Below are 13,152 nucleotides of genomic sequence, written 5' to 3' on the forward strand. Positions count from 1 at the left end.
CTGCCTCTCTTATTCAGAGAGAGAGGGAGAGGGGGAGAGAGAGGATGTTTACCATGCTGTGGAGCTGCCTGCTTCCCAGCTTGTCTGCCTCAGACCAGAGAGAGAGAGAGAGAGAGAGAGGGGGAGAGAGAGAGGGAGACATAGGGGGAGGGAGCACTGCATCTTTCTTTCCTTCCCTCCCTCCCTCCCTCTTTTTGCGCCAGTTTTTCCCCTCCTCCCCCCTTGCTTTTATATTTCTTGTCTTCGCCTGCCCTCTAAAGGCCAAAGGGCTTTGCGCTCTGCATGTGTGTGTATGTATATGTATGTGAGTGCGCGTGTGTGTGTGTGTGTGTCAGCAGTCAGACTGCATCGGGCTGCTGCATCAGGCAGTGGCTTTTGCTCGGCATGTGCACTTCCTCTCTCTGCTGTAGCTCGAGAGCTGAGGTCTGAGCAGGGTATTTCACATGCACACACACACACACACATGCACACATAAAGGATTGTGTAATTACCCTGTGCTCTCATGTAATCCCCCAGGTGTTGTATTTATCTCCACTGCAGCATATCTGACACCCAGCGCCAATACCTGGACACACTTCAGTCACCGTCCCTGCACCAGAACCATCCCCAGCCTCTGGTCTCATAACATTGTGTGTGTGTGTGTGTGTGTGTGTATTATGTTATAAACAGCCCTTGATGTTTATATTATAGAAAACATGTACTTCTGTCCGTCACCGTTGATGTCTTAAGTATTTTTTTATACGTGCATGGATAATAAGAAGAAAGTGATCCTCTTGTCCGGCTGGTGAGACGCACAGTTATAAATATGGAGGACGATAAATTAAAAATCCTGGAAGCGCAAAAGCCACAAGCTCATTCTTAACAGGAATGAAAAGTCAGAATGTCAAGCAGGTAAATATGCAAATGTGACAAACGACAGACTCCGTTAGCTTTCAGTCAGAGAGATCAACAATCACACACGCAGTCGTTCAGGCTTTCAGACAAGCCGAGCCCAGGGCCAGCTGCAGGGGCCCTCTCCTCCCCACGCCAGTGTCATCCCTCTGGTTGGAGCCTGTCTGTCAGCCGAGTTTGACACGATGACGCCGGGGGAATGCTGGAGAACTGAGCTCCTCGATTTTTTTTCTGCATTTCTTTCTTTCTCTCGTGCTGATGAGAGCGAGAACAGAGAGGAGGTGGAGACAGGACGGGAAAGAACGAAGAGAGACAGTGGAAGGGAGAATTTGGACTGTTGTTTTTGTTTCAGACTTAAAGGGGGACTTTTTCTGTTGGTCACTGTGCTTTTGAAACACACCTCTTGCTTGTACATTACAGTAATCGGGAATCTGACTTATAATGTTAAAGCGGCTTTGTCTGGTGCTTTAATTGTCCATTTAACTTGATCGTAACAGGACGGATGGTGACACAGAAGTGCTCTTTCAGTTTCAAAATACGTACGACGTTGATAATGATCAGTCTTATCCCAACCGATTCAGATCGATGGATCTGTAGACTTGAGTATTTTTCATTCGACCTTTGCCCTTTGTTCTTGTGTTTTCTCTAACCTGAAGCTTGACTGTCTCTGTATTGTGTCTGTTTTAATCATTTCTGATGAAAGAAGCAAGAAATAGAAGTTGTAGAAGTAAACCATGTCCTCCCTTTTTCCTTGAAAACGCTCCACAGAGTGTTTTTGGCCCCTGTCCAAGGCTTACAGGCCCCTCACAGAGCTCGGTCCAAGGCTCGTCCTCTCAAAGGACGACAGAAGAAAAAAACAACCTCCATCCTCAAAATCCATCCCGTCTTCTTTAGAGCTCACCCTGAAGGGACAGAAAGGGCTCCATTTTCCAGCACACATGACATCGTGTGATCCTGTGTGGGGAGCACCTGAACATTTCTGTCCACAATGGCCGGCTTCACACATTTAAACCACTCCTACTGGATAAGCGTAGGACAGCTTGTTATAGAAACCTGGTGATTATGACCTGCTGTGAACACCCTCTCTCTCTCCCTCTCTCTCTCCCTCTCTCTCTCTGCCTTTCTCTTGTGGCCACTTTGATCAAATCTGTGCTCTTACGTCCTTGACTGCTGCCCCCGATGCCTGACCCCTGCATTTGAAATTTCCCCGCTTATGTAAAAGTTTATGTAGATTAATGCCACAATTTATGCAGATTCAGTTTTTGCCACTCAGGCTTGAAGCACTAAAAGGTAGACGAGCGCTGACCTTCCGCGCTAACGGCTACGTGAGCTCTCACCGATTATCTCATAACTGCTGCACACAGAGTTAGTTCTGTGGAAGAGATGGAGAGCAATTTCAGAACTCGGAACGTGCCATTTTTAAAAACGGTGTCATTTAAAACAGGCCCGTCTTTTGTTCGAATGACATTTGGAGGCTCGGTAAGGATTTATGTCACAATACACCACACACACACATGATTGTCCACTCTTTACAACATGCTTCCTGCTGCTTTTGTCAAACAAAAAACAACTGCCAGCAGTGGTATCAAGCAGCCGTGTGTGTGTGTGTGTGTGCGTGTCACGCCGAGCCTCCACAGAGCCGTAAACTCGCAAGTGGCAGCAGCACAGCCGAGGTTGAACAGTCAAGTACCATCAAGAGCAGTTTGCCATAGAAATGGGTCTATCTGAAAGCAAACAAAAGGCTCACACTTGACTCGACCCGCTCCATGTAGGCTAAGTGCGCGCAGACTGTCTGACACTAGAAAATGGCTTTCAGTCTGAGCAGACAAAGCAGAAGAGCAGAGACGGTAAATGTCACCGTTATAACTTTCCAGGGGGGAAAAAAGGTGTTGCATTCAACTGTGACTGCCATGTAGAGAAACAAGACTGAAAGGGAAAAGTCAAGGTAATTGGAGAAGTTCTGAACGTAAAGATATGTGTATTTATTGTATGACGTTTAATAGTGTTGTGACTCACCTTCCTCTTCAAATTCAATACTGTTAATAACCTTCATTGAAAGACACATTCTTTTTATTAATGTATCTTGGCTGCTATAAATCTTCCTCGCTAACTTTTGTACCCATCTCTGTAAGGAACTTTTAGCAAAGCAATTTCCTTCTGCTCACAGCGTCGGTAGCTGCATTACATCCAAGCGCAGCCTCCATCAGGTCACACACCCTCTGTGCGTTTTACACAAACACAAAGTGACCCGCCAGTCACGCAGTTAAGACAACATGTCAGCTGAAGTTAGTGCTGCAGTGAGCTAAGAGCCCGGGCTGGCACTGAGGCCCAGCGGGGAAACAGCTGTTCACTTCACTGTGTGTGTGTGTGGGAGACTTTCTGTATGCGTGTGTGTACTGTACAGCTTACTATGTGTGTGTGTGTTTGTACTATTGCTATCTGTTTCTGTGCCCTGCCATTGACCCGTACAGTGTCTCTTTTGCATTATTAGTTAATGATGCTGCAGCTTAGCGTGGCTGCGTGTCAGTGTGTCACGATGTCATCACTTAACACATTTGATGATGCTGTGTTTTGGTGATTTTCTGGTCTCATCTATCATTTAGAAAATTTAAAATCTCAACAAGTGCAACAATAGTTTCCAAAAACTACAAGTGGATGTTGCCTAATTTCCAGGGATGCACGATATTATCTGCATCGGCAGATTTGTCATTTTTCTGCCAACATTTTCCACTTTAGTTATGCCTAAATGCTCGCTGATTCCCTAATAAGCTTGACGTAATGCTACGACATTAACTCAGCGCGAGTATGCGCGTGCACTGCCTGCATAAAGTTATCAACAATATACAAATAAAGACTAAAAACTCACAGAAACTTGAGCCAATGAACAGAAGTTAAACAACTTTCACAACTCTTAACTAGCTAACAGTTAGCTCACTTTCTCGTCATTTTACCGGACTTAACAACATCAAATACCCCGAAAATACACTCGCGGCCAAAGCCGACGCTAACAGAGTGTAACATAAACATCAGTGCAAATTAACTTACATATTCATGGACGCACACACGATAAGAAGAGTCCGTCGGCGATCACTGATGTCTCCGTAGTAGGTGCAGTAAACAAGTCCGGGCATGTCTCCCTCACTGCCATGTTTCGGGGGGTGCTGCATTCAGGTGCGCTCAGAAACGTGAGCGATCAGACACGTGACTTTTTGTACAACGCCTCTTCCGTCAAGCGTGAAGAAGGGTGCAAGATGTCTGCGGTATGGCAGTTTTTGGCCACTACAATAAGAGTAGGCGTGATATCAATTCCACTACAGGGGAGGCTTGATGATCTCTGCAATTAGGTGGAAAAAAAGCATGTGGCTAATATGTCGTATATCGTGCATCCCTTCTAATTTTAATTACAATACAATTGATTACAATTTTAATTTGAATAATTTCCTTCCACTCATGTCAAGAGCAGAACATTCAACTTAAACATGTACTTTAGTGTAAGTAGACGAGGGAGGTGGGTCACACAGTATTTGTGTTTCAGGAGTGTTTGCATTTAGATTTTCAGTTTTGCCGAGGTGTGTGTGAAGGCTGTGACATGCACTTTGCCTCCAGCACTCAAACATCTGAATACATGATGCGCTCTCATCCTTGTGCTTTCATGTGAAGTTGTCTTAGCTCAATAGAGCCTTTCACAGACCCTCTTAAAGACACACTGTCTTTGTACAATATTGATGGAGTGGTTGTTGAGTTCGTTTTGTTCTGTAGCACAAAAAGTTATTAATTACTAAACATTTGCAGTCCAGCTTGTCGCAGTTGGTTGACCCGAGCATACAAGCTTTTCAAGTGTAGTAATGTCATTGTATGTAAATGTGAGCATGTAGGAGCTGAGAGGTGTGATAGAAATTACTTGGTCGGTAAAGGTTGTGTGACCCGTGTTCCTCTTCTCCTCCAGGCGCAGTTCTCCTGCAGCAGACGGACGGAAACGGACGCACCGCTCTGGATCTAGTCTCCACAACCAGTCAGAGGGAGGAGCTCCTCCGCAGCGCGCATGTCAGAGACTCCACCCCAAGAAAACAAGTGACCGAGGTCTTGAACCTGCCCCTCCTTGAGGCCGGATCCTCCCTGCTGGCTCACCTCATCTTCTCCTACCAGCGAGAGAGGGGCCTGCCGAGCCGCGTGCAGCCCGGCGACAAACCCCACAGCCTGGGCTACAGGCTGGTCAGGGCCGTGGAGGAACACTCCCTGCAAAGAGTGACTTTAGGGTGGAGTGACCAGCGGGCGGTGAGGCTGGTGGGCGATGCAGAGATGCTGTTGGAGCTCTGCAGAGGGCGTTGCCTGGGGCAGGTGTCTACAGCAGTGAAGGAGTGCAAAGGAGAGAATACAATGTGTCTAATGGCGATACTGGAGGAGTTGAAGTGCCGGGGAGAAGCGCTGCGAGCTGACCTGTGACACAGGATCAATGGACAACCCACTGATACAGTGAATGTATAACCTGTGATTAAAAGATTGTTAGATTAAATAGAGCTCTTTATAGTCGGCCTTAAAATGTCTACACAGGCAGCAAACACCTTGTGGCCTTCTGCGGGTGATTAAAAGCCTAAATAATGTGGATCAAAGGAGGAAGCATGTGTTTGGGAAGTTCACTGAATGTTCATACATTTCTACAGAGCAACCACTTAAAGGTTTGAGTGTAACTTCAACCTGATTTGGATGTATTTTACTACTTAAGTTGAATTTTGCACGTTTTATATTTGCATCACTAACATTTCTGTCGACTGTTACTACCTCATGTTCTTTTCTACAGCTACTTTTCCTACTGTTCAAAGATCGATTGTTTTTTCGCATGTTTATATAATTTTTATACGCAATAAATGAAAATAGCTGACTGTTAAACCTCCTTGCTACAGTGTTAAGATATTCTGACAGCATTGTAGTGATGTTTTTTATACTAGTGCATCAGGGGGAAATGTGGCATCTAAAGGGAAAGAGAGTAGAACCCGTTCTCACAGAGGTCCTCCTGGTCTGAGAGGCTTGAAGCTCTAACGTGCACTCAGGGTCTCACCACACAGACGGCAGTGAGGGATGAGCCACTTCCTGAAGCTGAACATGAGTGAGGAGAGGGGCTTAGGCCTGCATGGTGGGGCGGGTTGAGTGGGCGACGGAGGAAAGGAGGTGAGGAAAAAGGGGAGCAACAAGATGAATGGCCTTAAAATTCACCCTGAGTTGGCTTAAAGGAGCAGTTCACCCCTGGAAAAAGCCACTGTTAGTCAAAGCTGGTGTTCCCTGTAATCGATAGAAGTAATAATATTTGAAATTGGCGCCAAACAGCTCGTGGTTTCACCCATTCTACATGCCTACAACACCAAGCGTGCATTGCGCCCCTCCCTCTGAAAGGAACGGCCCAGCGAAAGATGCTGGAGTGAAATACGACCGTTTCACTGCAGGCAATGGCTCAGAGCGGTACAGAATCTGAAATATGACGAGAAGATACCGGTGGATTGTCTAAAAAATCTCGGGGTCTGCAGTCTACATTTCAAACCTGACGATTTTGAACAAGACATGACATCGGAGGCGGGCGTCCTAGATTGAGGAAGTGTAGTTCAGCGAGCTCCCTACTCCAATGGGCCCTGGAAAACCTCTGCCAGACGCGTCATCTGGCGGAGGTTTTCCAGGGCCCATTGGAGAAGCGGATAGCATCCTCCAAAGGCACATTATTTTTCTACCATAATGGAATTAGCTCTCCATAATAGCATAATAGAACTGAGGTTGAAAATTGGGGAACTGGCCCTTTAAAGAAACGTTTTGCAATAATCCCGACACTCTGAAGATGATAAAAAATATTTAATCTCATGTTTGCTTTCTATTTTTTTTCTTCAAAATAAGCAACATACATCAGATGCATTTCATTTCTCAAACAGGAAATATACATCATATTTTCTTTCACCCTCCCTCCTGACCAACCCAATGTCTCAGCTCCTTATTCCTGTCCTGAAACGTCATTGGTCAGAACTGGGCACATGAAGATGATGTCACAGGCAGGCAACATCGCAGGCGGAAAAAAAGACAGATCTTAGAAAATGAGACAGGCATACACCTACGTTACAATATCATCACCAGACCGTCAACAGGCATACTGTATAAAATACAAACATAAATAATAAGTCGTTAGCTCTGTACAGTTTAAAAAATAAATAGTCTCATTTCAACTTGGTGCAAATAAAAGTGCTTTTTTTCCCTTTACAGCCGTCAGTCTGGTACATTCCTTTAGATAAGTTATTTTCTCTACGTCATACAAAATAAAAACACTTTGGTTTGCTTGCACACAGAGCCAAAACCAAATAATAAATGATATAAAAGAGACGGTATTTGGATGCAATACCACACAATAGTCACCACAATTTGCTGTAAAATAACTACATACAGTAGTAGACACATACATATCAGGTATTCAAACAGTCCCTTCAGGCATTATAAAAAGCCATCCTTCACCAGCCGCAGAGTGTGTTTGTTGAGGAGGCTATAATCAGTCTGCGACGCTGCTCTTGGGGGACAGTCTGTTATTGTCTTTCAAGTGGATTCCTCAAAGCAGCAAAACAAAATCAATGGCCCTCTGGAGTGACAGATCCGAGCCTGTTGATATTTAAGCATGGAGATGGATGGGGAAGACAGGGGGGGAGGGGGGAGGTGACGGCAGGCAGACAGGCCGGGGCGAGGGGATGACAAAATGGGAGAAGAGGGCTCTGGCTGCGGTGCAGAGTGATAAAGACAGACAGAGAGAGAGACAGACGCGCAAAGATGGAGAAGCAGGAGGGGAAAGATGGAGGCAGGGATCAGTAGGATGAGACGAGACCTCCTCAAATGTAGCCCGAGCTGTGATCTTTCAACAGATGCTCAGCAAGAAGCCCAGGAGACCGTCCCTTCAGACAGGGTCGCAACCCCGCTCACTGACGAATGAGGGAGCCGCAAAGAGAGAGCAAACGGAGAGAGGCATGATGGGAAGAGGGGTCTGAAATAGCATCACACGCATCCCTCCGTCCCTGACATCTCAGGCCTGAGTCCCCTCAGAGCCTCGGCTTGTCACACTGAGACTCACTGCTCATCTAGCTGACGGCTTTCTACACCAGCAAACTCCAGCTGGCACTTCTGCTGCAACACACACACACGGGCGCTTTACATGCTGACACACACACCGACTGAATCTACGCATCAGTCTACAGCTGGAGGGGAGATACAACTGTAACACACGGCGACGCCGAGGAAAGCAACATGTCTTTGATTGCATAAACGTGTGTACGCAAACACTGTTACATACACAGTTCACACACACACGCCTCTGTCTGTGGAAAGAGAGATCAAAGTTGAGCTGTGGGCACTGGAGGTGGGGCAGATGGAGAGGGCGGCCAGCCTGGGGCACAGCATCACAGAGAGCATGTTTGTGTGTGTGTGCGTGTGTGTGTGTGTGTGTGTGTGTGTGTGTGTGTGTGTGTGTGCCTGAGAGGGAGAGAATGTGCCTGCTCGAATTGGATGTTACGCTTTTATCTGTAGGTACAGTATGTGTAAGAAGTATTCACGTGAGAGGATGGGGTTTTTTTCTGTGCATGTGTGGCTGCGGAGGAAAACGCAGGGGGAGATGTGAGGAAAGGAGACCAGCCTTTCAAACAAGATTAGAGCGGTGGTTGCCTAAAGGCCTGCCTGGCTGCCTGGCGACACTCTGCATAGACTGGGTGACATCTATATTAACAGCACGGCAGCAGAAGGCCCAGTCTGCTGCCCCTCCTGACAGAACGAGGAGGTGTCTCTCTGATTGACTGATTTGACACTTATTTAAGGGGTTAAACGAGTAAACAGCTAAATTGTTCTTGACATTTAATAGTGATAAAGGTTTCGGGCATAACACCAGCTGTCTATGACTCTCTAGGAGTCTTTTTTGTTCTCCTTTGCGTATCATGTGATCACAATCTATTTTAGAAAGAGCAGACTTACTGTACTTTACACTAACACCACCGTCCACTGTGGTTTGCTTTTTCTCTTTTGGAGTAAAATCTCTAAAAAGAAACAATAATAACTTGGCCATTATGTCAAAGCACAGACAGATACCACCAGCTTGTTGGTCCAGCTTCCTGTATGTGTACAAAGACATGTCTGGAGGCTTACGGCATAATTGCTAATCAACTTGGCCGGCTGAGTTGAGTGGAAACAGTTCAAATTAGTGACAGTGAACAGAACAAGTAGCCGCATCCAGGAGAGGAAGAAAACAAGAGTATAAAAACAATTATAAAATAATTACTAAAATCATTTAATAACTACAATAAGAGTGATAATGCTTCAGAGTGTATAAGGCTTGTCTTCTGATAAACATGACTGTGAATGTCTTTTTGGGACGACGAGTATAAATGTTAAACTCGTTTTACTCGTTGCGTGACACTTGTGGCAGGCATATGGACAGACTCCTCCGAGCTGTCAGAGTGATGGAGAGAAGAAAGGAGGAGAGAGGCTCACACGGCTGAGGAAAAGGTCATTCCATCCATCCTTCCCATCCGCCTTTAAATCAATCAAAACCGTAACGCTGATAAGAATAATTCAAGAGGTCTCTTGTACTTGTCATTTTTCATACAAAAGTTACACTTCAGGAACCTGTACCATAACATCATGAGTAATTAAAGACAGAAAACAAGATTAAGAGAAGAAAATGTATAAAGAAAAGAGGAAGCATAGGAAGGCGAGCTGGTCCAGAGCCGTCTCTGTGCTCCTCAGAGTCCAGTAATAGACCACGAGGAGAAAAGTGGAGAAGAGAGGAGATGGTGGGCGGACACAGTCATCTACCCGGGGTTGTTTTTCTTCCTTTTATTTGGACTGGGATTAGGATCCAGTTTCAGCTCTCGGTACTGCACCTGTTAAAACACACAAGCACGCACACAAACACACACACACAGGCACGCATGCACACAGACACACACACACCACCCGGTCAGGTGGAAAGAGCAAAGGATGCTTGAATAGCACAGAAACCCTCCAGAGGCTCTCTGAGTCCAGCTGTGTGGAACAGTGGCCTCAGGGAAGGGATTACACACTGATTACAACACACACACACACGCACGCACGCACGCACGCACGCACGCACGCACGCACGCACGCACACACGCACACACACACACACACACACACACACACACACACACACTGTTCAAAGCTCAAAATACACTCACGCACGCACACATATATTCATACATGTACACACATGCTTCCACAGATGTGGGACAGTGGCCTAAGGGAAGGGATCACACAAACAAACAGAGAACAGGGCAAGGCCTCATGGGAAAGCTTGGAGAAACAACAGAGTCATCTCAGCATGGCGAGATGGTGAGGAGAGAAAGGGTGGAGGGATGGAAAGAGAGAGGAGGCAGAAAAAGACGCAATGTATTGTATGTTTAAAATGAAAGCCTGTGCCTAGCTGGTGGTGAGTGTTGCTGCAGTGTCAACGTGTTCACATGTTACATACTGTGCTGTATGTCAGGAGGGTTATGTGACTATGTGATGTAATGAAAAATCATCAACTCTCTGATCGTGTGATGCTAAAAGAAGAGCAGACAATTACTTCTCCAACAAAAACCCACACGTTCATTAGACAATATTTACTATTTAATATTGATGGAAGATTACCAAACAGGCACACAGAAGATTTTCACTGTGTTTGCATCATTTTCAGCACAAAAAAACAAGAACAAAACAACAAAGCAAAGTCTGTTCAACATCTCTCTCTCTCTCTCCAAACCTGCAGTTTGCTGTCAGAGAGCAGCCTGTCTGTGTGAAGATTCGTCTTAATGAGTGGACACTAAAGGGGACCTGACCTCACCTTGCCAACAGGTTGAAGACCTGTCAGCCATTAGGTGCAGAAAAGCATCAATGTGAAGTATTTTAACTACTGTTAAGTTTTTGAAATTGCTTCATTGAAAAAAAAAGAAAGTGGGTGCTGGTTTAGCTCAGTGGTTAAATCGTGCGGCCCACGCACAGAGGTTACAGCTCTCAATGTGGCGGCCCCGGGTTCAACCCCCACCCTCAACCCTTTGCTGTCTGTCATTCCCCATTCTTTCCTTGCCCGTTTCTGACGCTGTCCACTGTCCTCTCACTTAATAAATCCATAGTTTTTTTATTTAACAAAAAAAAAAGTAATTTACTCATGAACAGAGAAAACACTTAGACATTGACAGAGTGTAATTGCAAAGTGCACACAGCTCCATGTGTGCAGACTTTTTAACACCCCTAATAGAAAGGAAGCTTAACTTGATCTAAATGCTGTAACCATTGAGCTACACAGACATTTAAGAGCAGGATTTTACTTTCTTCAAAGCCTCATGTTACGTTTTGTTCGCAGTTATGTAAGTATAAGCTGATCAGAACTTACTGGTTTGCTGTACGTGGCCCTACTTAAGCAGAAACTTTCAGGAACAGTTTGTGAAATACGCTTAAATACTTTCGTAAAAGTACGAGCAGTGATGCTTTCTTTTGTGTCAGTGAATATGAAGCCATAGCTTGTTAGCTTTAAGAATAACAAAATGCTCAAAACAGGTTAAAGAGTTAGTCTGTCTTTTTCCACAGTAAACTAAATCCACCTGGTGTAGAAACTAAAAGTTTTGGGGGTTACCGTTGTTATTTCTTGACCAGGAGCAGTGACCTCCTGGAGGCTAACCAGCAGGAACTCAAGAAAGTTAATGAGCCGATCCAAGACAATTATTCAGCACATAATCTACTGGTTTTTTTTTTTACACTTTTCAGATGAAATAAACAAGATATAATGTGTTAGTGAAGTTTGCAGGTGCTGGATGGCTAATATTGTTACCTTTAAACAGAGCCACGTTAGCTGTTTCACCCTTATTCTAGTGTTTAAGCTTAGCCTCCTGTAAGTGTAACCTCATACTTAACAGACACATTTAAAAGTGAGATTTTTCTGTAGTTATATTATTTACCAAGACATTAAAAATCTAACAACTTCTTGAGTATGCTTATTGCATCAGTAGAGACTTTAAACAGACATTTAAGTGGCACACTACAATCACTTCAGAATATGTTCAGCATTATCGCTGAGGGAGTGTCACCACTTCCACTTCATGCGATGCTCTGCAAAGATAGTGAGCAGAGCGTAGAAAGAAGCTGCTCTGAAGTGATGGACACTCGATACGCAACAGCATCACAGTGGCTGAGCGTCAACAAGCAGAGACTGTCACTCCGGCAGTCTCTCACTTTCAGATGTACACACACACACACACACACTTGTGCATGCACACACGAATACAGTCGCTAGCCTAGACAGATTCAAGACACTGACAAGCACTAGCCACTGAATCAGAATACTAATAGAAAAAAAAACAAGTCTTAAGCGTCACAGCACCAAAGAGCCGGTATCGTCTGTGGGATCCTTCCTGGGCTGACGTACTGTAGGCTACTCTGCCTGTCTGACTGACTGACACCCTCTCTGATTCTCCAGGCAGACAACAAACTGACGTCAATATGCTTTCTCTGTTCTGTCTCGTGGTGGGTCTGTCTGCTGTGGACGGGAACAGCAGTGTCTCTCAGCGCCGGCTGAGAATGAGCCTTTATCATCTAACTTCTACTGGTTCCCACTGTCGCTTCAATGACGCCTTCCAGTAGCCTCTGCCTGCAGTGTAGTGATGCAAAGAGGCGTGTGTGTGTGTGTGTGAAGACACATGCTTACACACGACTACCAGCACAGAGAGTGGACACATCTCCCACATCATGTAGCAACACAAGATCCAGCCGCTGATGTGTCATTAAAGTCCCACACACACTCAGAGGGGTATTACAGTTCCTCTGTCTCACAGTGGTGGTCACCAATGTCTCGTTAAGGTGCTTACAGAGTGGTTAGGCCAGCATGTGTTGCTCTCTACGCCTCACTAGGCAGGCAGACTGCACTGATTCAGATCTCCTCACTGTCTCCACGAGGCAAACTAACATCCTACCAAACAGCTGTACAAATACGACCCCGACGTCGGATACATTGAGAGAGAGGAGAGACGAGGAGGATAGTCTGAGAGGAAACGAGGAAATAATCCAGGTGGAGAAAACAAGTAAGGGAAGAATTGATGGGAAAGGAGAGGATGAAGGGACAGAAATAGACGTAAGGATGAAGGGAGGAAGGGCAGAGAGCGAGACGAACCAACAAAGAGAACGGGAGAGAAAACAATGAGAGTGAAGAGGAGACTGGGTGAGACAGGGGGGAGATCTGTGGACACCCGGGTGATGACAGATACT

At 45.5% G+C, this 13,152-nt stretch overlaps 2 protein-coding genes across 2 annotated transcripts in view; one reads left to right on the plus strand and one right to left on the minus strand.

Moving 5' to 3' along the window:
• slf1 (SMC5-SMC6 complex localization factor 1) overlaps window positions 1–5,736 on the plus strand; it is a 31,274-nt gene extending 25,538 nt beyond the window's left edge. The window contains exon 18 of the mRNA XM_069683442.1: window positions 4,838–5,736. Within this exon, the coding sequence (XP_069539543.1) occupies window positions 4,838–5,334 (497 nt within the window). The 3' untranslated portion in view covers window positions 5,335–5,736. The remainder of the gene's footprint in view (window positions 1–4,837) is intronic.
• Window positions 5,737–6,707: 971 nt separating this feature from the next.
• The window catches only part of mctp1a (multiple C2 domains, transmembrane 1a), a 135,869-nt gene continuing 129,424 nt past the window's right edge, over window positions 6,708–13,152 (minus strand). Inside the window, exon 22 of the mRNA XM_069682324.1 lies at window positions 6,708–9,776. Coding sequence (XP_069538425.1) covers window positions 9,705–9,776 — 72 coding nt within the window. The 3' untranslated portion in view covers window positions 6,708–9,704. The remainder of the gene's footprint in view (window positions 9,777–13,152) is intronic.

This window comes from Semicossyphus pulcher, unplaced genomic scaffold, assembly GCF_022749685.1.
Source record: "Semicossyphus pulcher isolate SPU_LCO1_2020_fin unplaced genomic scaffold, fSemPul1.0.p SCAF_6, whole genome shotgun sequence".
NCBI classification, from domain to species: domain Eukaryota; kingdom Metazoa; phylum Chordata; class Actinopteri; order Labriformes; family Labridae; genus Semicossyphus; species Semicossyphus pulcher.